Source organism: Ciconia boyciana, chromosome 9 (assembly GCF_034638445.1).
Source record: "Ciconia boyciana chromosome 9, ASM3463844v1, whole genome shotgun sequence".
Classification (NCBI taxonomy): domain Eukaryota; kingdom Metazoa; phylum Chordata; class Aves; order Ciconiiformes; family Ciconiidae; genus Ciconia; species Ciconia boyciana.
This window is the reverse complement of record NC_132942.1, coordinates 17198786-17226074: the sequence shown is the minus strand read 5'-3', so window position 1 is coordinate 17226074 and position 27289 is coordinate 17198786. Positions and strand designations below refer to the sequence as shown.

The 27289-nt window shown below is 38.1% G+C and overlaps 1 protein-coding gene across 7 annotated transcripts in view; it reads right to left on the bottom strand.

Moving 5' to 3' along the window:
* Positions 1-1121: 1121 nt before the first annotated feature.
* Positions 1122-27289, bottom strand: part of TENM2 (teneurin transmembrane protein 2) — a 547941-nt gene continuing 521773 nt past the window's right edge. For all 7 annotated transcript variants that reach the window (XM_072872166.1, XM_072872165.1, XM_072872162.1 and 4 more), the window contains 9 exons: positions 25524-25756; positions 23838-23992; positions 22469-23343; positions 15573-15748; positions 13729-13964; positions 8782-9078; positions 6266-7880; positions 3111-3241; positions 1122-1883 (listed from right to left, as the gene is read on the bottom strand). In XM_072872166.1, coding sequence (XP_072728267.1) covers positions 1122-1883; positions 3111-3241; positions 6266-7880; positions 8782-9078; positions 13729-13964; positions 15573-15748; positions 22469-23343; positions 23838-23992; positions 25524-25756 — 4480 coding nt within the window. The remainder of the gene's footprint in view (positions 1884-3110; positions 3242-6265; positions 7881-8781; positions 9079-13728; positions 13965-15572; positions 15749-22468; positions 23344-23837; positions 23993-25523; positions 25757-27289) is intronic.

Here is a 27289-nt window from a genome sequence, read left to right as displayed (position 1 = left end):
CAGGAGTTTTAGAGACTTTATTTATGTATAAACAATTTAAACACTTTGCCATAAATTATCTTTGCCTGTCTCTAGTCTTTGCTTAGCAGCAAATTAAAATTAATATAAAAACTCAATGAACAATTCATACATGTATATTACAAAAAAGTTCTTGTACCAAAGTTCTTATTAGACTTTTTTTTTTCTTTTTTTTTTTGTGGTGACTGTAATGTGATTGTCTCAGTTTCTCGACCAAACAAACACACTAATAATCTTTAAATCTGAAACAGTGATTGTGCCTTCTGGCTGATGTATGTACAGGGTGATCTGACGTGGTGCCCATTTGCAATAGTGTAACACAATGCCCACAGCTCTACTGGAACTGATACCAACAAACTACTGAATCTAAACAGACTACACCCTGTAACTGTGTTATACTGTCCACAATGGAAATCTTCAAAGACAAACAGAGTATGAAATTTATTTGTAGTGATTTATAGCCACCATTTTGAATGTAACTTTACACTCTGCCCTCTTTGAATAAGTTAAGCTTCAGGCCAGACAAGTGGAGGGTCAGAGTGCAAGTGTGGTTTTGTTACTTTTAAATATATTTTTCTTTACTATTTCCAGTGCGCTCTCACTTGCATTCTCATTGTCCTCCAGTTGCTACACACAAATCACCCCAAAGTCATGTTTTAAATGCACCTGTATTTTGCTTTAAATGAAAACCTCTTGGATATTTATCAAACAAGCAGTCTGAATCATCTGTGTTTCATCAGCTGGTTAGGGAAAGTGGCCCACTTGGATTTCTTAGTTTGCTCACGTGTGAATGGAGTGAGGTAATACAATACGAGGCCTTCTTTTTGTTTTTCTTTAGACCCAGAACAAGTGGGTAATATTTCAGGGGTACTTTTTAATTTGTATGGTTAGAGTTTTCAGTCTGGCTTTAGTCCACTTCAGGATGTGGTTTTTAATCACTTGAACAGTAGCATTTAACTCAAAAAATATGAGCTTTTTTTGCCACTTACTATCCCAAAGTAGCTCAGCCTAGTGCCCCCATTTAGGTCTTCATCTCCTTAGGAGAGGAGATAACAGTTATGACTACTGATTCATCCAGCAAAGGATGACAGCAGGTTAATTTGTTACCTCTTTCCCATTTCATTCTGTCTTAAAAACTGGATGTTGCTGCTACTGTCTGCTAGCTCTGGGTACTGCTCCACAGGCAGGACATAATATCCCTCGTAACCTTGAACCCTTCCCGTGTTCAGAAGCTGCTGCTTCTCTCCGTCTGTCCATACGCGGCTGCCCTCTCGGCCATCCCGTGCCTTCTGCTGCTCTTTGGCCCAGGCTGATCCCAGGGCTCGCTGCCGAGCCTGGTCTAACACTCTTGCCTTTTCCTCATCCAGCGTGTCGGGGGTCAGTCCGTAGCGGATGTTCATCAGCAGGGTGGAGTACTGAAACTCAATATTCGTAAACCTTCGAGTCCTCCCATTGACAAGGAGAGTGGGCTGGGAGACGGTGACATTGACTCCGCTCTCCAGGACCTTCCGCCCGCTGGTCATTGCAAGGGTGACAAGGTCGCTGTCAGCAGAGCCTATCTTGACAAAGTAATGGGTATCCTTCCCCTCGATGCTGTAGTGCATTTTTTCCAGGTAGTGAGCACTGTTAAGGACAGAGGCAATCTTTCTGCTATCATCTGCAGCTATGCTGGAAATGCCAGTGGTTACACGGCCTTCCTTCACAGCAAACATGATTCCTTTCCCAATGATAGGAGTGGTTGTTGCGAACCAGTGACCTGCTTTTTCTCTAATATTGGCATGTAATCTTTTAGATATGACCTGTCCCTCAAGAGCCATGAAAGCTTGGTTGTGTCTTTCTGTCATCTGCTGAACTCCTGTAATTAGCTGGGGAAAACAAAACAGAACAAAACCACCAAAGAAGATATAGATCTGAAAATACTGATTTCAGAGACCAATACTAATCTTTGCTTTGCTTTTTTAAAGGAAAGCCATGCAGTGAAAAATTCTACGCTATGGGAAGACCACTCTCAGTTACCCGGCCCTATAAATATCCCTTTCAGAATCTGGTAAATACTCATTTGGCAAATTATTTTGCTATCAGTAATACCAAATAAAATACTTCTCATTAATCACCCTTTGTAGCATATATGTATCACAAATCTTAATTTTGGAAAATTATGTGATGTCTGTTACAAGAATAAGTAAGACCCAAGTCTAGCACAATTTTAATCAGAGCTTAAACCAAATGGAATCAATTTATTAAAAGATAACACTTAACTTCTGGACACTTTTGACCAGAAGATTTCAACAAGTATATATGACTAAAATGCTTATGAATGTAAGTGTTTTTGAAAATAGATGAGATTTGGGCTCCAAAATACCAAAGCAACTCCTGAAGAGGGGATTTAGATTCTCAAATGACTTAGAAGCCTGTGAAATCAGTATGTTTAGGTTTATATGACCATTTCAGTTGTACTACCACAAATGTGAAGTGTGCCTAGCATAGACTTAGTTTGAAATTGGCCGAGTACTCTTTTTAAGTTTATTAAATGGGTTGGAATTTATTATAAAGGTCAAAAGCATATACCATTTTCCACCTTAACCTGACAAGTAGGTACGAACACTGTAACTGAAGTTAACTGCAGTAACTGTAGTAGCAAACCAAAGCCTCTATGAAAAGTGTCAGATAAAAAATGATGAGAAATCCTATTACAGGTTGAGAAGTAGAACCATTTCTTAGCAGTACAGCACGTACCAACCTAAGTTTATTGCAACACATATGTTATTAGGATGGTTCTACCAAAGGTACAACAGATGATAAATTACCCTGACAAAGTCTCCCTTTGTCATTGCTAATCAAGTTAATCGAGTTACAATTTGTTAATCAAGGAATAACCCAATAAAAGACAAAGTAATGACACTGTAATTATGATAACAATGAAGGCTGGCAAGAAAGGCATATGTTCATTAGCATAAAATCTAGCTATACTCACTTCATTTTACACTGAAATAAACACTTGGCCTTCTGTTGTAACTACAGAAGAGCCCAGCAGTTCTATTCATAGAGTGGGGCAAATTTATCAAGAAAAATAACTTCATATTTCTGCCTACCTGTCCATTTTCACATGCTTGACTCTCAGACAACTCATATGGCGGTGACACAAAGTACATTTTTGCTCTAGGGAAACCAGGAATAATGTTGCTAAGCTGAAATCCAAACATCACCAACCAGCTTTTGACATCTAAAAACCAAAAGTAAGCAAGCAAGTGAGAAATAAATGTATGTAATAAATACAAGAAATCAAAAAAATTAGGAAATCCATCCTTGACCTCCTTAATTTCAAGTAGCAGTGGAACTCATAATTTATATTACAGTGTGGCACTTTACAGAATTGTAGTAATCCACCATGAACAGGCACAGGAAATATTGCTTTAAATTTACCCTAAATAGTTCATCAGGGATATACCTCCTCTTTCATTCTTTTTCCATTACAGCACATGGATTATCCAAACATTTTACTGTATGCAATACTTGTTCCATCTCTGACACCTTCTGATGTGGCTACTGTAACCTATAAACTGTATTGTAAAATGATGTTTTATTAGGTTAGTACTCCTTAAAACATCTGCTAAGTCCTTTGGGAAAATACATGGCTTCTTTTCTATGTCCTACTTCTATTAGCTGTCATCCGGTCTTGGGAGGCTCCATTAAATGCAGTGAGAAGCCAGACTTGTAATTCAGATGTCTAAATTTAGGTACCATGAATATTCTCCCCATCCCTCCAGACCCAGTACAGAAAAGTAGGAGCTGCATGGGAGGATTACAGCTCAGGTCTGGGGTGAGCTTCGGGAAGTTCCAGCTCTGAGTTCAACCATTAAAACTCTTGTCTTCATATGTAGTTGAAAAAGCTACGTAACTAAATTAGTAACAGTAATTCTCGCTCAGCAGGTATTAAGAACTAATTATGTATTTTAGTTATCAAACTGATGTTTTTAACAAAAAAAAAGCCCATGACCCCGTTTTACATTTCTGTTTCCTGCTTCTCTTTTCTGGCTATCATGGAGATAAGAAGCAGTGTGGGAGCATGGGCACTTCTCAGTTGATTTGGACCTATGTTCATGACCATTTCTGTTTAAAAATCTCTCCTGTCTTTTCCAGTGGCCTTCTCTCCTTGCTGGCCTACAATGGCTCCTGATGCTGCTATTGCCACTTCTTCGTGTGAGCCGAACTCCATGTTTGAAAAGAGACATGACTGTGGCAAGGCACTCTCGATGCAAGGGTCGCTGGCTAATTTAGACACTCCAAGCATGGTGTCCGCAGCAGGCAGGTGCACAGCAGGCTCTGCTTGCTGCCCACGGGCACGCGGAGTGCCTGCAGAGCACCCGCCTGTACGTACAGACCTCCAGCACATGCTCAGCCACAACACGGCAACCTGCTTGCTGTTGCAAAGCCTGCTTTCCCAAAATTTTTAGCAGACGTAATGTTACATCATAAAAAGTGTAATACTTCTTGGTTGTGGACATTTGACAGCAAAAGTCTTATTTTCTTAGCCATTCTGACACTAAAATAAGTAGTACAATACTCTGCTTCTACGAAGATATTTGTATGTATCTCCCATCACACAGTGCCTACCATATTTCTCCTTTAGCTTTGGACAGCACAGGGTTACTGCTCCTTTTTAAGGCTTCAGTTTATTTTATGGTATAATGGTATCTCACAAACAATTCACTTCAGCTGCCCTAATTCCACAAAAAAAGAGGAGGACCTATATACAAAGTAGTTACTATTTTGCTTAGCTAATGCGCTTTGCAGCACTGCACTTGCTACGGAATTCCTTTTCAGCAAAACTTGTGAATGAAGCAGTGTCAGGAGTTAACAGTAAGAATGGATTGGGGCAGGGGAGTATTTATTTTTTTTCTGTTTGTTTTTTTTTTAAACTATGACAACCAAGGTGCCACCATAATCACTTCTTCAAGATAAGCTGTTTAGTCCATACAGCAACAAATATTTTCATCACCAGTAAAGTATTTTTACGACTACAAGGTGTGTGTTATACCAAAATGCAATATATCTTCCTAGATTTCATCCAGTAGATGGATAAATTAAATGAATGCGATTTCAGAACGTAGCAAAATATCATAAGGTGACACTGAAAATCTAAATCAAACACTGGTGGATGAAAATAGGAATTTTGTTGAATTTAGGACAACAGAATTTGATCCCAAGGTAATTTAGTCACCAATATTTTCACACTATCAGATACAAATCGCACTATTTTCAAATTGCAAAGTAGCTACAGTAGAACCTATGGTGTGTTACACATATGATTAGGTCTCAATGTACTAATGAAACTTGCTATAATTTTCTTTGAAGGAAATGCACACTTTTCTTGAAATTCAAATTACTGCTAAAATTAAGATAGCTCCTTTTAAAAAATTATATCACTGCTCTAATTATTGTATACTGCATATTCAATTCTGAAAAAAGCTTTTCCTGAAGACATACTAATTACCTTTCTTTTTAGAAATTGCCAGCAGCTAGTTCAAGTACTGTGTGATCTTACTAAGTGAAAAATTATTACTAATTAAGTAGAGGTTACAAGTTTTACCCAATTCTAACACAGGAGATCAAAACTTTATTGTTTCTCTTTCTCAGCTCTACACATTCCATAAAATTTCTTAGTCTTTCAGGAGGAAATAATTTTAAAAAACATCAAGATTTTTGTTTTAAAGACTAAAGACTGTTTGCATATTAAAAGTTAAATGGGAAAAAGAGGTTTAATTAAATCCATTCTTGGTGCCAATTCATAATGTGCCCATGGGCTCAGTCAGAAGTTAATTTTGAAAGTAGCCCTGAAGGGAAAAGATGCTGAGCAGTTCTTGTTCCCAATTCTGCAACTAACCTGCCAGTGATTCTTGTAGGTGACTTCACTTTTCTTTATATAAAATTAGAATGAACACATCTTCATAAAGTACTAGTTTTAATAGGAAGAGTACTATGGCTGTGCTGAAATTGAATATCTAGGCAAACTTTTTTTTTCCCCACCCTCCATAATTCATTGTGGCGTCTCATTTAGCATCCTTAATTCGGGGAGGAGCAGTATCAAAAAATCAGGACTAGCCAGCCCTTTTCATAGCACAAAAAGGAAAATGGCCCAACCTTGATGGGAGGATTCAGCAAACGGCTAGTAAGGAGAAGTCTGATTTCTTTCCCAAATCAACTTCCAAACTGGGGTGTTATTTATAAGAAATGTAATAAGTCTCACCTGTTACATAATTCTTTAGATCCAGTTCATTGCTGAGAGGGTTGTTACTCTTGAACATGTACAGATTGAAAGGAGCAGGTTCTTTACCAATGTTTTTCCACATGGTGTAATCAGGAGATGTCCAGCGTCCAGCCAGGACATCATAGTCCCTTTGGGTAAAATGGACGAGTTTGGTTAAAGGATCATACAGCCCTCCATGGAACCCAATAACAAGCTGGAAATCAGGGTTAGAGTCGTAATAAATCTCCCCATATGCTGTGTACTGAAGCTGTTTGATCATGAGGCCATTGATGCTGAACACGGCTAATGGAGTGCCTGTGTTATCAGAGGCAACATAATATTCTTCCCCGCTGCTACTCTCCATTGCAAAGAGATGGCCTTGCAGATCGTAGTACAACGAGGTAATTTCTGAATTGGAATGATTGTAGACATGAGTTACCCTTGTTGGATTGTGAAGATCAGCATAAAAGTACTGTAGATGATGCCCCAGGTTAGTCTTACAGGAAGCCCTTCGGCCGAGTCCATCATAACGGTACTGAACACTCCACCCATTTGCTTTGTTGTAAGCTCTTGTTAAGAGTCCTTTGGAGTTGTACTCAAATACATCTGAGCCTCGCTGACACAGGAATCCATCATCATCAATTTTGTATGGTATGTCACCTAAGCGTGTAATCCTGTCTCTCAGGTCATAGCGCAGAGGCATCAATCGGACACTGTTTCCAGGATTCAAGAGATGAAGGTTTCCATTCAGATCGTAACTGTAATGCCAGGTTGGCCTATCATTTACTGCTACACTTTGCAGTTGCCCATCTCCATCGTAATCATAGGTATACTTGGTTGTGTTGGCATATGGACCAAGTTTCAGTTCTCTTTTAGTTACCCTTCCCATGCTGTCATATTGTACAGTCATCCAGTACATCAGGGATCTGAACATTTCATATTGAACTTCTTTAATGCGTCCATGGGTATCAAAGTGCTTACTCAGTGTCATAACTGCTGTAGTAATAATTTGATTTATATCATAATAAATAACTCCAAATTTACCAAAATGCTCTACTTTGCCAGAAATCTCATCGTAACGGTAAAGATCAACTGGAAGAGGCGTCTCACTTATTATGGGTTTGATGCTTGCAATTCGAAAGCTATTATCATGATATGTATAATCGAACCTTGCATTCACCATACCTTCTTCAGAGAATCTGTAGATTTGTTTGTCAACAAGAGGACCAATTTTACGATAGCGGATTGTACAAGAAAATCCTCCACTTTGCAAATTCACCATTTTTAGGACACCTGTAGTTTCATCATATCCAAAAGTAACTGCAGTGCTGTCATAAACAATTTCAGATAATTTGGATAGCTTTCCATACTTGTAGAAGACTTGTCGGCCAGTACCTAAAAATGATGTTTTCAAAATCCTCCCATCGTCACTGTAATCAAAAATCACTGATGCATTGCTTTCAGGAGGATTATAAATATTTCTGATGTAGCCAACAGAGGTGTGAGTTGACATGCTGTGCCGAGCAACGCTAGGCATGGTAACAGCATGAAGTCGGTCTGAAGAATCATACTCAAAGATGTACTGTCGTTGACTCTGAAGCAGTAGTACCATCGACTATAGGGAAAAAAATTCATACACAGTTACTACCTTTCAGCATGTGACTTCTGAGAGGGCATTAAAGAAAAGGTTACTGAAGAGGCACTAATGTTAAATGAAGAAAAACAGAATTAGATATATTAGTTAGGGGCACAAAGCTGCTCAGGAATATTGTCAGATTGCCAGATGAGAGGATCTGCTACTTGGAAATCAATATGCTGACACTCCAGAGAAAGTGTAGGTTAGCAACCTATTAGCTACCCTCCCTTTAGTAGGACTTTTTTTTTCTTTTTTTCTGAGGGATGCAGAGGAGTTACGTAAATGACTTGATTTATCTTTCTGCTAGCCATTGTAATTCACAACTATTACTGTGAAATACGTGAGAAACTAAGCAGAGAACATCAGCTCTGGTTTGCTTAAAACAACAGATTCAAAGACGGGAAAGGGAAAATAATATGCAATTTTGAAGTATTTAAGACACTTTTATGATTGAAGTGTCTTAATTAGGCTAAGTAAAAATGCATTACCATATTTTCATTTAATAAATAATGATTAGAGATTAATTACCTGTTTCTACCTGAACCTTTTGTCAGGTTTAGTCATGCATTTTTGGTCTTAATTAAGCACAATTCATAGTGTTAGTTTATGCCATTATATGTCAGCCTAACCACTTTCAGGAAAATATCAAAAGACACAAACCGTGAACAAAGTATTTACCATTAAAAATTAGTCAAATTCAGTTGACTAATTGAAAAATAAAGAATTTTGAGACCAGGTACAAAGGGATGCTTAACAGCTGGAATACGTCAAATTTTAGATAATTTGTGTGTGTGTATCTTATGTACAGAGCTTAAAATGAAGCTGAATAGGACTTTGTCTCTTTGTAGGTAATGCCAGCAGGTAAAACAACATCACCTACTTTTTCTAGATAGGTGTAGCTCCAAACTTTCCCATCTGCAAACATGCGCGATATGATCCTGCCTTGCTTATCGATATCTGTTCTTTCACTCATGGCACCGCGCTGAAGCCCAGCCAGGCGCCCGTTGAAGAAGTAAGACACGTTGACAGCAGCCAGGCCACTGCTAGGTAGCCAAAGGAAAGGCCGTCCCAGCTGATCGTAAATTATCCTCAGTGTAAATTTCCGGTGATCATCATAGATTTTTTCTGTGCGTATGTTCCGGTCGTAATCAATGGACAGTAAATTCCTTCCGTGCACCTATTGAATGAAAGAAGGCTGCATTCAGTGAGCAGTCGGCACTACGCTTCTGTGGGTTTTCAGTGTGAAAATACATGCACAATGGAGAACTCAATTTCCCCACATTTTTGAAAAGTGTAGGATGTCTTCCTATTAACTGGCTTTTGCTTTCTACTTTTAGGTATATTCAAATATGTAACTTTGAATGTTTTACTGTGATATTTCCCATCTCCCTGCAACATGGGATCTGTAATCTTACAGAGAAGGGCTCCTCTTATGGTCAAAACAGACATATACTGCACACCTAGGTCTTAAAGTGCAGAGTGTTAGCATTCAGCAGAGAAACGAATTATTTTGCATGGAAGTAATTTTTCTACTTCTGCCATCAGTAGTTCTTAGCCTTTTTCCCTACAGGAACTCCAAGAACAATAGAAGAAATTATAATTTTGTGTCTTCATTGAGGTTTAGCCGCTTAGGTTCTGTAGCTGCAACACCCTGCTTATGAATTCATTCATTTAATGTTTTCTTCATTTACTTTTCAAATATTCAATACATCCCTCAGCAACCCGATCACTTGGGATGGGTTTCATTTCTTCTGATTAAAAATCCTGATCATACAGGCTGGGAAAGATGGACTTGTAGTTTTGAGAAACAAAAGTGCTAAATAATTAGGTTAAATATTTTTCTTTTTTTCCCATTTTTTTCAGTTACAATTTTCAAATCAAAGTACAGCATGAAGTTTTTCAGTCCCAGATTTTATTTTTTTTTAATAAAGGAGCAAAACAGAAACAAAGGAGCATAAGAATGCCAAATGGAGAGGCTTCTAGTGAGAGTGCTAGAATGAAAGATACATAAATATATTCACTGGAGGCTAAGCCACAGAATTCAGGCTAATGCTCTAATCTGATAAAGCTTCTTAAAACATTTAATTGTAGATGCATCATTAATAAAGTAGAAGTCTTTAAATTAGATATAATTTGAGAGCAATGACTACTTAAAAAGCATTCATCAGTTTCTGGGAATTTGTTCTTCAGCTTATATTTTACAGCAGCTTTGATTAAGCAACGTTTTCTCTTATCCAAAATTAAACTGCACATCAAACAATATGTAAATTAACCCTGAGCCTTTCTCAAGGACATAAAAGTTATTCTGAGATATTTTCAGTGGCAGGGGTAAAGCCAATTCCCATCCCAACCAACTCTGCAGGAATTCAGTTATACAGAAGGCAAATTTAAAATTAGTACAATTTTGTGTTTGTAAAGAAATAATTATTTCAAATTATCGCTCATTATCCTAATTTTTTCCATTAATAAAATCTAGCTCTTTAACAGTTTGCATTTCCTCAGTGGGCAATTATTAGAAAAAGCTCTTTTCTGTAGGTTTTCCCAAAGGTTACCCCAGCAACAACTTCTGTAATTCAAAGAAAAAATAGGGTATTTTTTAAAAAAACCTTGGCAAAATAAATCATATTCTGGTCTCCCATGTAATGGAAACAAAGCCAGGGAAGCCAAACTCAACATCAGTACTTTCTCAACTGGTTTTGTAAGTGTAGGATCAATCCTGATGACAGAGACATATCAAAACCCTTTCCTTCACAGCTCTTGGGGAAGCAGAAGAGAGCTTTCACTTCTCAAAAACATTTAGCTATAACATTAAAGGGTTAGTGTATGAATAAAAGATCACAATTTCTTAAGGACAGGCAGATTTTCTAAAAAGAAAAAAAAAAAAAGTCTTTCAGAAAGATTACAAACTGATTTTAGCTTTTGGGTTTTTGTTTGTTAGTTTTTGTTTTGTTTTATTTTTTAATTTCTGAGGCTTCATAAAGCAGCTGGGATTTCTGGGGCTTCTTCCCTCCATTACAGTAACTGCAACTGTAATCTGCATGTAGGAAAGTCTGACTCCAAGTATCCTCCCTTTTCTCAAAAACATTATAAAGGTTATTGTTTTTTTGCCATAGAAAACTAAAGTATTAGGGTTTTTTTTTTAATGATTACACAGACAAGATCTATGCAGACACACAAACATCACTTGGAGAATAAAGAAGCACCTGCTTGGATAATTCAGTAACTTCATTTTCATTTGTAAAATAAGTAAAACCAGAGAGTGTAATTGTAGTGTCATATTAATTATATAGAAACCCAAACAGAATGACTAACTCCCACTCTTCCTGGGAACACTAATAACACTATTACAAGTATCATGACTGAAGATTACCTAACAAACTCTTTCTCTTTTGTTCCACTACCTACATGCACATCTGTTTTTCCCTTGGCTGCTGCTGACCAAGTAGCAGTAGGGATGAGCCTTCTGTGCCTTGGGTAAAGGCCTTGCAACAAAAATCACTTACATGCTTACAAAAGATGCTGCACTGTAACAAAAACTCTTCAGAAGGGAATCTTATCAAGACTTTATCTGAAACTATCGCAAAACACTGAACGTGTGGTGCATAAAACAGGAGCGGACAGTAAGTGGGATAACATAAAGGTGAAGTGCAGGTCTTCCTTTCTCGGCTTAATGAAGTCTGCCCAGGCATGTTTGCAGAGGCTGACACGTACAGCTGCAATGTGCCTACAGCTTGGATGAGCAGAACTGGGGAGCACAGGTAGCAGCACTACCTGAAGAACCATAGAATCATCAAATCATTTGCGTTGGAAGGGACCTTTAAAGGTTATCTAGTCCAACCCTCCTGCAATAAGCAGGGACATCTTCAACTAGATCAGGTTGCTCAGAGCCCCGTCCAACCTGACCTTGAATGTTTCCAGGCATGGGGCATCTACCACCTCTCTGGCCAGCCTGTCCCAGTGTTTCACCACCCTCATCATAAAAAATTTCTTCCTTATATCTAGTCTAAATCTACCCTCTTTTAGTTTAAAACCATTACCCCTTGTCCTATTGCAACATGCCCTACTAAAAAGTCTGTCCCTATCTTTCTTATAAGCCCCTTTTAAGTATTGAAGAAAAGGGCTATGGGCTCCAGTAAGTACACATAAGAGGTGAGTCCCGTATAATAACAATCCCTTTCAGCAATACTTGATTCTGAATTGGGGATTCAGGAGATGGCTCTGCACACTCTCTCACTGGCCATCCCGGCACTGCGTTAGTTCTGCAGCAGTGCCCCCCCGTCTACCGCTACCTGCCACAGCTGTCCCAGCTGCTGCAGCCTACCCTGCCTGCCACCTGCTCCCCCCAATGTTCCAACACACTTGCTCTATTTCATTCACTAAACAGTTTATAAAGATGAATTAGAATAAATGAGATGCAAATAAATTCTATGCTTTCTCCCTCATTTTCAAATTTCATTTTCAGTCCACTCAACCTGTTATAATCTCATAGTGATTTTCATTTAAAAGAGCTAAATGGATATGTGATTATTGTTACAGGAACTAACACCAGACAATTAAATGTTGAGGTGTTGCTAGATAAAGCAGTGTTTTGATTTACATAAACATGATGCAAGAAAACCCATCTCAGGCAAGGTTTCAGCTCTAAGACGTGTTTAACTTCAGCTAATTACCACAAGTACCTCTATTAAATTTTTAGTATTGAGAGTTAGGATTACAGCAATTTCATTTCAGGGTCCTATTTATTTCTATTTTGAACACCTAGTCAAAATGCAGAGCTGGTCTATTTTCTACTTATAATCAACTTCTGCAGGTCAACACATCAAAAATCAATTACACAGCCATGAAATTTAGTCATTAAGGATTAGCTGCTAATCTCATTCCAGTTTTTGTCTAACCTTCCCCCTCTCCCCAATAGGTACATTCTGAGCATTTGTGAGAATAAGGAAAGACTTGTGAATTGAACACTGTGAATTAGATGTTAAGCAATAGGAAAATACCAAAATTTAACATCCAAGTCTTATTATTTTTCTGTAAATTACTACATAATTGTTTACATAACTTGCATTTAGTATATCATCTTGAACACATAGAACTGTATCTCATGTCCAATGATATTGAAAGAATTATTAAAAGAACCAGGACTTGATCAGCACTACATTTGTTTTCTGCCCAGTATCTCAAAGCCCTTCCAAAACCACATATACTGAAGCAGCCAGTGAAATTGTAGATACTTAAGGGGTGAAAAACAGGCCAGCTAAGCACAGAATGGGATTAATCCGGCTGCAGCAGATCTTTAATTTGGCAAGGGATGGATTACATGACCTAAGTGTCTTTCTTATCCTATGCTTATGACTTTGTAATTATGGCAATTATTTTCCAGTTGTGCCATTTGGGAAAGGGAATACCACAATATGCCTGTCTCAATGAATCTGTAGGGGGATTTTACAGAAGCCGAACATAACCACTCAAGCTGTAATTGTGTTTGCTCCCCAGGACTGACTGTGGTAAGTGTCTCATAGCATTTTTACAAATGGTGAGTGGTTGGATTTTTTTTCCCCCCACCAGAAGCAGAGTAACTTGCAGCAGTATTCTGGGTATTTTTACCAACCTCTTTTGGAACACTTTTAGTAATGAAGCTTCTATAGCTGATTGCAGCAGATGATCCCATGAAGTTAACTGACCTCTCAAATAAAGAAAAGACTGTCATACCAAAGACAATCCCAGAGTTGTATATTTGTAAGAAGTAAAAATAGGAAAGACATGTCCTTCAAAATGGAAAATTTTCTGCCCACAGAAGATCATTATTGTAATGACAGATTCTACTTACCCTGAGCTTTCTTCCAAACACAGTCACTTTGCCTTTAATCTGTTCCTTCCTCAGACGCCATTCAATTGAGTTTAAACCATTTTCCATTGGTAGAGAAATATTACATCGTCCTATAGTGGGAGTCACAGTCCCAGCCAGGACATGAGGTTCGCTGTGAAAGCTAATGCTCATGCCATTGGCATACATCACTCTCAAAGTACCATTATTACAGAGCTGGTAGCTGTTCCTCACTTGATCTACAGCAATAATGAAAAGAAAATAATTTAGCTACTCCAGTCATAAAGAAAACATATAGCTTAATTTGATTGTTTTTTTATTGCACTCCTGTTGATGTTAAATGAAGTCAGCCTGCAATTACTATTTACGTGGTACTATGGTGGAAATTACAGATGTTACTGATTCATGTAAAGAACAGTAGTGTAACAGTGAGCCTGCAGAGAGATACTGTGTTTATTTCATTATGTTTTCCCTTTAGTCTTAATTGTGAATCAAAATGCACAGTGATATGTGTTCAGCCACATAATTTATTTCTAATATGAACAAAAACTCCTGAAAACTGAACTGGTGGGTAAACAACAAACCATTAAACTCCAGGACAAAAAGAAAAAACTGCTGGACTTTTTATGAGTGGGAAGAAGTAAGTGCCTCTTCTTTTTCTTCCCCTCTGTTTAAAAACTGTCTCCAGGCAGAGGCTTTGTACAGAATTACAGTTTGGCTTTAAATCCTCAAGGTGTGAGGCTCCAGCAATGCAAGCTGGCAGCCACAGTCCTTTACTTGCCTGCCTTCCTGCCACCCCACCAGAAGTGCGCTAGCCTGATGTGCACACCCGGCCTTTTGGCTGTTGGAGAAAAGTTATAAAAATAATCCCGTACTTTTATGGCTGTGCAGTTCTCCAGCTGTTTGACACAGCCAAGTCCATTCTCAGGCAGGATGGAGTGCTACAGTGTGCAACTGTCACCAAAGCATCAATATTTGTCTGACAGAAGGACAGCATCTACATAATTAATCATCTGGTATAAGAGAAATAAAGGTATTGGTATATGGTATAAGAGAATAAGGTCTTTGTAACCAGACGTGTCATGGTATAATAGTCTATAAATGTTGACATTTATGTCAGGAGGAGACTATTGTTCAATTATGATATTCTTATTCCAGTGACATTATATCTTAATTAAAAAAACCCCATCACTCACCAAATTCCTTTCAGTCTATCTTTGATAACTGACTGTTTTCGCTTCATCAGATACAACGCCTGGGTGGTGCTGGAAAGCTCTATGCAAATATTTAACCACTTTGTTGCTGATCTCTCCTGCCATACTTGGGCTGTAACACTGTTCTCGGAAGTGCTAACTGTGGCACAAGATCATCCACTGCCCTGATTGTTCTACATTTTATTTAATGGTAGTGTATAAATTTGGAAGATTTCATTTCTAATAGTAGGAAGCTACCTGAGCCTCTCTCTCCACAAGGATCTCTACCCAGGCAGCCAACATTCAGCAGTCAGACTGCGTCTCTGTGGCACTGAAGTCAGAACCAATTTTGCAGTGAAGTACAGAGAAATATGCGAGTGGGTAAAGTGAACCTGACCCAAGAGGTAACGGCAGGACTAACTTACACCAGCAGATAATGACCACACATATTTGACACAAAGCATGATTGTGAAATGGCTCTTACCTGTCCTGAAGACCTGTCATTTTAGGAATGAGCTTTATGGGAGTTTTTCTTGCAACCCTTATATGTTTTTCCCCTGCTCATAAGTATACTAATGACATGAATCTTTTGCAAATTGCTTTCTCAGGTTGTGTGTGTGGTTAGGAGATGTGCTGAGAAGTGTGCTTTGGTACCTTGAACAACTGTATAGGAAGCCTCCACAGAGGAGAGATTTGTGATGACCGTGACATCGTCATCCCGATTAGAATTCTCAATGTCGATGGTAATAGACTTTTCCATTTCTCGATGAAGGCTAGTTACCACTCCAGTGGGACGTGTTACATTGGTCAGACGCCCTTCATGATCATAGCTAATAGAAAAGTTAGTGAGAGCAAAAAAGCATGAGGATATATATTCATTTCAATACCCAATGTATTAATAATTCACCACATTTGTGCAAAAAAACCAGAATGAAACACATTTTCAAGAACACCCTGGCCATACCTATTTCTCTGTTCTTGAACAAGTCTATAATGATGAAATAATAATTTTTAGAGATACTGATCTCAACTACATAAGTGTAAATCCAGGCTAGCATCTTTTAAATTATTAAATTAATGAATTAAATTATTATGGATATACAGAGTCATATTTGGCTTAAACAATTATAATTAGTAAATTCATCTGTATTTTAATAGTTGCATTTCACTCTAAGGAAGTGGATTTATGATGGATACTACAATATACAATTGCATACACTGCACATTTGCAATTGAAGCCTTAGTGGAAACTACTAAGTATGGTCTTAAGTGACATATCAGAGAACATAATAATTTCATTTAGATCTTATCTGTGGTATTGAACTGCATTTTGGGGTCAGTATTTTGGCTCATAAAGATGAATGACGAGGAGTTAAAGCACAGGATAGATTGGAGTTGCACAAAGGGCAGCAGTCAGCACTCAGAATACACCTTAGAAGATGAATTAAGTGCTCCAGAAGCATAAAGATAAAAAAATAAAAGAAAAAGGGCTCTCCATGAGTTTATTGAGTTAAATTTATTTAGAGGTATAAAGCCTGAGGAGGGGGAAAAGAAGGAATGCTGCCTGAAATCAAATCATACTGTTTCTCCCTTTCCTTTAGTATGCTATATTTTTGTGCATACATATGCTAAAGAAGCAATCCCTTGGATCTTAAGGGCATGAAATGGGGACCTGAAACAAAATCAGTATTCCAGTCTGACACTCTGCTTGCTGCAATTCTCTACTTGTGCAAGAGTCTCTCACCCAGCCGCTACCAAAGCGCACATACTTCTAAACAGCAGAAAGGCAAGAAAAAATGTCCTGTGTAGATAAAGGGAAAAGTTTAGGTAGAGATTGAAACCAACTGGTCATCCTTCGAATGTAGAAATCCAGGGAGCAGGAAGCCTGGAAGAGAACTGGTAAATCCATTGCACTGCCTGAGAGTAACAGAAGAGAAGAGGAGCACATTTAGTATCATGGAGCTAGCTGAGTTCTTTGTACGTCGTGGTTAGCTGTAAAGATGAAAAAAAATCAGTGCTTTCAACATGACTTTTTACAATTAAATCATTCAGAAACCTCAAAGGAGGCCACCTGAACTGTATAGCATATCTCCAAAATTAATACACAAATTGGCTCCTCAGTTAATACAAATATAAAATATGCCTTTCAAATCCATTGCAAATGGTTGCACCCATTCAACTGAATATTGGGGAGGAAGGAAAAAAATCACCTGTGGAGGAACAAGCCTTACCAGAACCAATGGAAGTATTAGGCAAAGAAGTAAATCAATAAAAGAAAGCATCGTGCGACCTGAAAGGGACCAATAATATATTGTGTTCATTTAAACAGTTCAGGACCAAATAAAGATTAAGCAGCATGATTTTTCTTAATAAAAGTCACAAGTTTCTACCCATATATATGTATTTTTTTATATATATATATTTTACCATATCAACAAGATACTGGATAAAAGATAATATGTTGAGATAATCTATGAAAGGGGGGTTGGTTAAGTCTATATAAAGATCTTCACAAAAAAATATTGAAAAATACTCGCAAGGTATAGATGAGGGAAGAACTTGATCCAGTCAAGCATCCATCTAGCAAGGAAAAACAAAAAGTACAAAAAATGGACAGTTTCAAAAATCTCCAAGGTTAATAATGAGATACGCCCTAAGAGTCTGTATGTGAACTACGTTGGTATGTTTAGTGATCAGCAGAGTGATGAAGATCTTGTGATCTTTGACACTTAGGTGTCAAATATTACGGGAGAGACAACATTATTTAGGACAAACTAGAAAAGTCTATAAGTGGCTTCAGCGTGACTATGCAGAGCTTGTTGAACATCCAGAAAAATGGTTGTCGAAATTCCCTATCAGCAAATGTATTTTAGGCAATGCAAATGAGACATTAATTTAAACTCTTCATTCACATTGCTGGGTTTTTAATTAACCCAGGAAAAATTCCTGGGGATTGCTGTGGGCTACTCACTGAAAATCTCTGTTCAAAGTGCAAGGGCAGTCTAAAAGTAAATATGGATGAGGATATACAGAGACTGAAACAGAAAAATGAGAATATTCTAATGCTATTTCTAGAAATCAGTATTTTGCCCCCCACCATGGGGCATGTTTCCCAGTGCTGGTCACAATTTTTGAAATCAGCATTGGCAGAGATTAAAAGGGTTTATAAGCAACTGATGGACACGCTTGAAATAATACATACAAAAGTACTCTCTATGAAGATCTTCAGACCATTTAGTTTACAAGCTAGACATATAAAAAATTCACTACTTAAATTATATATACACACTGCAATACCAATGTATAAACAAGGCATTTCTGCTTTATCCATTGCATCAATAAAATCCTATTAAAAAAAATACCTTAAAGGTAAAAAATCAAAATTAATGAAACAGAAACCTTTTATGTACAAAATTTAGAAGTGATGTATTATTGAGGCCTTTTTTTTAAATTTATGTATTATGTGAGACCAAGTGCTTAGTAGAATACAACACCCAGACATTTATATGAATAAGAATAAAGCTATATAAGAATTAAATGGTTATATACCTTTCTTGTTCATGACATGAACCCGGGTCTAATGAAGTAAAAAAAGAAAATTTTGCAATGGAAAATATACTAATCGACCTTGGACTTCTTGGTATCTTCTTCAGAAGCAGCCACTTCTGATGACACAGCATCAGATGAATCAGCTCTGATAAGGCAATCTTTATATCTTTAAATGAGGTGGGTTCTGGATACACTGAAATTCCCGAGCTTTTGTTACTGACTTCAGTTAGAGTAAGGTTTCATGTCAAGTTTTTCTACTAATAAAATTACAAGGGGAGAGATCCTTTCTTAATCCCAGTATCTTAAAAAAACAGCATCTCCCTGTGCCCACTACTAACTCGCTAACATATTGCTAATTGCGACCAAGTCTGCCCAAGCAGGCAAAGATTTCCAAGACCGTAGTTCTCAGGACAGCTCTGGGTAACACCAGCCACCGGCGCCCCAGGCAGACATGAAAGCTGTTGGCTGATCTTGCCTGCAGCCTGGAGATGGTGCCTGACAGCCTGGCAGCTCTGAGCCGGCCACAGCCAGCTCACGTGTGCTGGGCCACCAAACCGTGAGACACAGCTGAGAGCTGAGCACTTGTTTGGCACCTTCTCAGATAGCTACAAATATCTGACCTGTGCTTCCCTTCAGCAGGCTTGTGATAATGCACTGAAGGCTGTTCTCCCATGTCCAATATTATGGCACCTCTATACCTCATGCAATTTTTATTGCTAGCATTCTGGTCTTTGAGGTTTGGGATGTGTACTGCGCAACAGTAAGTGGCAGTAGCTAGGACAGTGCTATATACAGTACTGCAGAAAGGAGTAACAGCAGCTTTTGAATTAACATAGAGCAAGGCAAGGTGCAGATCCACATACATTTACATATATCCCTATTTTCTCTCCCTTATAAAAACCAAGCTGATTCAAGAAGAAAACTGCAGCATTCTCTTAGGATGCTCCCAAAACCAAGTGGAATACCACTGAGGACCACTTCAAAGATCTGTGCTTCATGCTTAAAACCAAGCTTAAATTACCCCATGTGAGCCTGCTGGTAGCTGTTATATTATTTAAGAGCCTTGCCTGTTCCTACTGCAAATGAACTGCGTGCATATACACATGCACTATATATGTAATATACGTATGGAGTGTGTGTACACACACACACACACACAAAAATAGTTTGTGTATGTATTTCTCTGCATATATACATGCATACCTAGATACACTGCACAAATTTAATTCTGTGAGCATTTTCAGAGTACAGTTTCAGATAAAAGAAAGGAATATACCCAATAAGATAGCACGGCACTTCAACGTCTGGTTGATATAAATGCACTGAAATACGTTTTTCATAAGAACTTTAGTTCATGTAGTATTTTACTACTTTAAAAACATTTGTTCTTTTCCAGTTCTGCTGCCATATTAACAGTTTTGGGTATTGATTATCTCTGTATGAATGCATGAATGTAATGGCACAGAAAACTATTTTGTTGTCCTTATAAACTCTAATTGGTTAAGTATTTCTTTCATCTTGAATTGATATTAACTTATAGCTACCAAAATAAATTGCATAATGATGAATACAGAATTGTCACCTTGGATCTGCTTCAAAGAACAAACAGAAACCAGAAACCAGTATTGAGTGACTGTGGACTGTGATTGTTTAGGTTTGTAAATTTAATTTAAATAAATCTCATAATCTGATTAATAAAACCCTCAGCTGAGATGACAAAGCATATTAAGGAGTTATGGTAAGTCAGCTGCTTAAGATCAGCCTAAAGGAGATGCCTCTATTTTTCTGGTATTTTGTAATGAGTATCTCCAGTGCATATACCTAACTTCTAGTTCTCACATAGGGTTTTCTATGCACATAAAGATACATATCTTCTTTTAATGTCTTTGTGAATGGCATTTTATGGCTTTTTTTCTAACCTAGATAACAGTCGCCATGTATAGTTTATTTTATACAGGCACTATAAAGTATATGCATTTTTAAGGCAAAAAATGTCTATACTGTCTTCTCATCTACGGGCTCTATGCTTATGAGAATGTATGTACAAATCTGGGAGAAAGTAAGTTATTTCCACTGCCTCATCAAAGTTACTAATCATCTAAGACAGTACCTCAGGCTGTACTATTTAGACCCAAACATCGTACTTAACTTCCACTGACCTGAGGCAAGGGATGTGCATCTTTTCTTATTTGATCTTGGAAAAAAAATCTAGTCAACATGTCAGCACTATATACACGTTAAATTATATTTTCAGATGCATCTCAGTAAGGCATCAAAGCACTTACCTTCTATATTTACTTAGGAATTGTAGTACAATTTTTCTAATAAACCATGCTAACTTAGTACTTCATGTGATTCTCAGCCACCAGTTATAATGGTTTTGTAACTTGTAACTTTCTTATGACCTTTTTTAATGTTTCATTGATTTTCATGTAGAGTTTTAAATTACTTTGCTATTTAATTTTCTACAGTTAATGACTGGTGTTTTGAGAAATAACTAGTTTATATTACTTCTGATCTGAATCTTGAGCTCGCTATTGAGGAAAAAACAACAAAACCTACCTAGAAGGGCATCCACATCTCATCAGCAATAATGTGAGATTTTACCACCGTCTAGTACAGCGAGCTTTTACTTGATCTTCTAATCAGCAGGTAATGCCTTCATGCTTTCACATAACTGGATTATTTTTGTAACTAATGTGTGGTAAAGAAATACTCTTTGCAAAATATTAAGGAGAAAAAAAATCCACATCTCTACCCACAGTTTAGATGAAAAATTGCAGTGGTTCAATTTCCAGGGCCACATCAGAAGGGGACCACGAGAGGGCACTGTTTCCCTTTTTACAGAAACGAAACACATAGTGGGCAAAATACTGATGTGCAATGCTGATTTAGATATATTTTGAGCAGATTGAACACAGTTCTTTTTATTCCTGCATTACTCATGTTTTCTCTAAAAAGAAAGAAAGTGGTGGCCAAGATGAATGCATTAATAAACTAAAATAGGTGTTTGTCATTGCTAGTCTGTAACCTTAAAAATAAGCCTACAATTTAAAATTAAATATAAAGCCCTATTCATACTTTCTACCCACTAATTTGAGAAATAGTATTCAGTAATCATTAATTATTTCAAACAAAATATAAGGCATCAGACTTGCCACACTTAAAAGTTATATATGTTTTCAATATATAATTTAGCTCCTATTTTTAAAACTTATTAAAACAATTTATTGTTTTGATCAATAAATGGCAATAAGACTACTAAGAACAGGGTAACTATTAATAAAAATCTGACTAGTTTTTCTAAATTTTTAATATATTTCTGAACTTCATCTCTGATGAATTTCATTTAAAGAGGAAGTTCTGTCTTTTTCATCTATACGCTCATGAACACCAGTGTGCTTTTGGGTTATCTACAAATTATGGAAGTTACACCAGGTGTCTGACAGATAGCTGGGGATCTAATTTCCTCACTTGGTTCAAGAATGGACAATCAGTGAAGTTAATCAACATTTTAACAACCATGAGTAATATATGAGTCTGAACAGAAAGATATATAATTTGAGTTTCAAAAGAAACTGCAGCATTAGGGTTCCTAGAGAGAGGCAGCTCAGTAGGAGCCATAGATTGCTGGGGGCTGGTCTGGATGTGAGTTATCTGCAGCCTTGCTGATGACTAGGAGCAGGGGCCCAATCTGGTAAATCAAATATGGGTTTCTGAATGTGGTACACAGTCCTTCATGCTGGAGATGGGTGAGCTTCCCCACTGGCCTCAAGCAGGCAGGAATTTAGGTGGTTCGGTACCCACACAAAGGACCTGGCAAAACTGATGAAATCAAGAAGCCATTTAATCATTTCCAGTATCATACTAGACTGAGATGTAACGGCCTTATTCAGTATCAGTGAAAAGCCTACAACAAATTTCAGTAGGGTCAGTTTAGGGCCCACTCACTACCATTTGAAAAATAAATGTATGCTTAATATATCCAAAAACATTCTTACTCATAAAATGTTGTCCATCCTGTTTCATCACTCTTCGTTGCTAAGAGACCACTGTTTCCGTTATATGTCATTAATCCGAGCTCCAGGGTCTGTGTTGAGACTAGCTTGAGTCCACCATTAGTGCCAACAGCCAGCGTGACAATCTGATTATCCGGCATCAGTAAATGGCGGGGCATCCCACTGGCATCCCGACGGACCTTCAAGGAGTTGCCATTGTTGTCCATCACCTCCGTTACATCGTTATCGCTGCTATAGGTGAAATTGTACAAGTACTCCCCGGTAACAAGGCTGAGAGTGTACTGGTGAATCCCATCAGCATTGAAGACATACAGCTCCTGTTCTCCTGGAGATGCAGCTTCATATTGGTTAAAAGAATTAAGAATGGGCCTGTTTTTACTGACAGCCCTAATGCGGATATTTCCAAGATCAGCTATGTAGATGGTACCATCTGGGGCCACAGCTAAGGAAGATGGTGAATTTAAGATGGCATCAGTGGCATACCCATCATCCCCAGCATAGCAATTACAGTTGACATCATTTTTGCAATCACAGTCTGAAGCTGCCCCTGCAAGAAGGCATATTTCTCCATTGGTAGTTACCTGGCGTAGCCGATTAATTTTTTTTTCATCTGTCTCACTGATGTAAAGAACTCCTGTGTGTGAGATGGCAATGGCACTGGCTGATTCAAGTGCAGAATGAATAGCCAGTTTGCTAAGAGAGTAGTCTATACCAGGAACCTGGCAGTGCATGGGGCGTCCAGCAATAATGCTAACTTGATGATTTTCTGTGATCCGTAAAATAACATTGTTCTCTAGGACATAAAGTGAGTTGTCCATGGGATTGACAGCGAGATCAGTAGGCCACTCCAGCCGTACCTATGAGTTGCACAAATTATTACTGTAAAACTCATAACTGAAAAGTACACTTCTAGTGTTTAAAATTCCATGTGTAACAACAGCAAATTAGTGAGGGGTTTATCAGCGTAAATCATGAAACCAAGTCATGAACGGCAACTATTTCAAACAATGATTTTGTTTTTTGGAAATATTAAAGCTACGTGCAGTGGTAACTTTGGCTAATTGTGTTTCTGTGCAAGGAATGAATGCTACATTGTGGAAGCTCTACAATAATTACAGAAAAACAGGCAATTAAGACAATAACTCCCATTATCTCAACCTTATTTCTCTATAGTTGCATAAATAACCTGTGTTAGCCACATTAAGAGGACAGTTCACTCATTTCAGTAATGAATCAAATATGCTATCATCTCGTGCCGCATAATGTGTTTCTTAAGTGGCCAGGCAGTAATCCAAAATAGATGCCCATCTCTTCTAAGGCAGAGAAGAAAATAAATGCAGTAAGAGTCTACCTGGGTGACATCCATGCTGGAATCACAGCTGAGAGGTCGAACAGCAGTTAGGTCATTGGAGCCCAGCAGGGTTGATATAATTCCGTTCTGATCCACTTTTCTAATCATAGTGGCATCAACAAAATACATGAGTCCATACTTATCCACTGCAATTCCTGCAAATATAAAAACCAGGCATCAGTGACGCAGTGAGGATCCTAGCTTCAAGGCAGGCTTCATCTTATTAACAAGTTTACAAGATGGTGACCTTTGTTCACTTCCCCTGTTCTTTCCTCCCTTCCAACTTCAGCACAGGTCCTGGAACCCTCGAAGTACCTGCAGTTCTGCTGAATAAATGGTAGCAAGCAGGTTTATCCTTTGGGGCTTTAAAGGAAAGAAAACCACAGAAATCCCCCAAACATGCCAAAGAGCCAGCAGAATGCATCAGCTTATTTCCAAATTCAAACTCTGTATGACATATTACATAAACCCAATTAAAAAAAAATTATCTCCTAAATTTTAATCTCAGAAATTTGAGGCGTTGCTTTCTTCATCTGAAGGATCTAATGAGGATGAAGAATTTTTAGAAATCTTTTAAAATCACTTCAAAAATGCTGAAAAATTAAGAGGACATTATATTCTTTCAGGACTTTTTTAATTCTTTGACCTGTTGCAGTAAGGAATATGGGAAGAACATCTGGTGTTTCCAGATGAAGACACAGGGGGTTCCCACCTAGAAAAAAAGGAAAGGTTCAATGCCTGTCACATTGGGAGTCCTTAGAGAGGAAGGCACAGAATGAAAGGGTGCTCCCTTGGAGGAACAGAAGGATGCTGCTGCCTGTTGAGAAGGAGGGCAGGCTTTTTCTCACTTGCCTTTCCTGCTTTGATTTGGCGCACTGCCTTGTCCGTTTCTTGGGCTGAAAATAAAATATTGATCTAAAAATTTTGTCTTCAAATGGTTGCAGTACTCTTCCTATTGGGCAGCGAGAGCAGATACAGCTTTATCTTCTTAGCTTCTATGTAGAGGCTTAACTTAAAACATGCCAGCAGCTCTGTCCTGTTAATATACTCTGTATGTATTAACTGAAACTATATACCTATGCAAAGAAACAGGAGCTTTAATTTTTATTCGCTTTTAGGATCATCTAGTTATTTTCAGCCATTGAAATAAAACCCAAAGATGTTTGAAACACCTGGCAATACATCTGATTAATTCATCCTTACAATTAAGATGAAACAATGGAAAAAAAAATCTTAAAAAGAAACACATCCCCAAATCTCTACATCATCTTGAAAACTTTTTCTTAAAAATCAGAAACTAGAAAGGGCAAAAATCCTTTTATTTTTCCTCCGCCTCTGAAGAAAAAGGGGATAGATGGAATAAAAACTCAGAAAAAAGCCACAGCAGGCAGTTTTTCTCCCCAAAGACTGTATCTCAAACAGTAATTTGTTTCCCAGTTTACATGCTTGCTTCTTGGAGTGAGCAGTACCCTGCTAATTTGTGTTCTGTTCTCCTTTTGCAGCGTTCTGTGTTGGGGTAATAAAGTTTGCTTTAACTAAACAAAGCACGAACACTTGCCAATCCACTGTAATTAAAGCCCAGGATAAAAATTACGGAGCAAGGAGTGATTTAATTGCCAGATAATTATTTCCACATCCAGCCTAGCCTCACACAGTCATTTTCTCCAGCTTCTTTTCCTACTTTACCTCGAGGGCTCATTAGGGTTGCGTCCACTGCCTTCCCTCCATCCCCACATCTGGCTTCATCAAAGGGCAGGCATTGCTCTCCAGTCCCTGCTACCACTTCAGAGTTACCAGCTAGGTCTTTCGTGCCAGTGAGGGACTTGGCTTTGTATATCCGTCGACTATTGGTGTCTGATACGTACAATGAGCCTGAAACCGGGTCCACAGCCAGATAGTATTTATGAGCGGGATTGTTGCTTTAGAGAAAAAGAAAGCATAAAACAGAAACAGCTGAGCAGTCTAGAAACTTCACAGGCTTTCAGAGCTTAGATACTCATCAGGCACAGAGAGATCTGGAAAGAAAGTCTGACACCTTCATACAGAGGTGGGGTCTGAAGGACTACCATCTGAGGACCTAACTTGATTAGGGCCTGGTCAGTGTTTCAGAAGGATTGTCATTTTAAATCTCGTTCATCCTGCTACACCAAACCTTGCACAGCAGAGCCCAATAAGCCTAAGCTGCACAGCAGACTTTCCTTTTGATCTCTTTAGCCCTTTAGATCTGCTCCAGGTCAATTCTCTTTGGCTTATCTCTACTCGTTGCCCCCCCGCCCCCAGCCACCTTGTTTGACTTCCCTTGAAAGCAGAAGTCATAGGACTAAGATCAAAGAATCAGCTTCTGAGTTACTTATATTATGCCACAAGATTTGTGAGGTCTTGTATAAATAGGAGGCAGAGGCATAACAAATTTATTTCTAAAGCAAATTTGTTCTCATTCATTCTTATCAAGAATCTCATTTACAGCAGATGAAGTTGGTTATGTAACTAAAACCAGAGACCCCAAGTGTCTGACTTTAACTCCAAACCTTCTGTTATTGAAAAACTGGTCTTCAGTTTGCGATTAGAATGGGTGCTCATATGGAAAGCTACTTCTCTTCTGAAGTATATGTTTTTTGACAGCTTGTCACATTTTGGAACTACTTTAGCAAATCATCTGCAAATTGAGAAATGTCAATCTTTGCAATATATATACATTCACTCACACAGAACTGCAGTGCAGAAATATTTTCAAAATCTTGCCTGGTTAGTTTAACTCAGTTTAGTTGGATTTTAAGCATGATGTGAATTTTCCAGCCTTTGGAGCCTATGGGTGAGCGTAAATAAGGTCAATGGTGGTTTCAAAGCATAGAAGACAAATGAAGACAGGAAGAAAAAAAATGAAGGTTACTTACCAGTAACCAGAGATATTTGCCTCCAAATATCCACACTCCTAGTTTCATGTGGCAAAAGTGCCCACCTCCAAGAGTGAGGATACACAGAGGTAAGTTATGATGGACATAAGCCATTTCTTGATCAGACTCACTGAAACTACAGTAAGGCCACTTTCGGCAGATGGATTATCAGCAGCACAAAGACAACTGTGTTCATATGGTCATGACCAGATTTGGAGGAATGAGGAGGCCCAAAAATATCACTTTCTACAGTTATCTTCCTCTATGCCAGTCTTTGACGTGTCATGATTTTAGGTCAATAACAGTTTGTTCTAAAACTGTAGAAAGTAGGAAGGAGATTGGTTTGATCAAAATTCAGTAGGCAGAGGTAATACCATCTGCTGAAGTCTAGGAGTGTAGAAATTAGAGATGAAAAAAATACAGTAAACAAAAAATACTTGGCAGGTTTGTTTCATGCATGGATCTCAAAGTACTTTAAAAAGATGGGTATTATACCCATTTTACAGAGGAGGAAACTGAGGCACAGAGAGGTTAAGTGGTATAGACAAAGTTATGCAG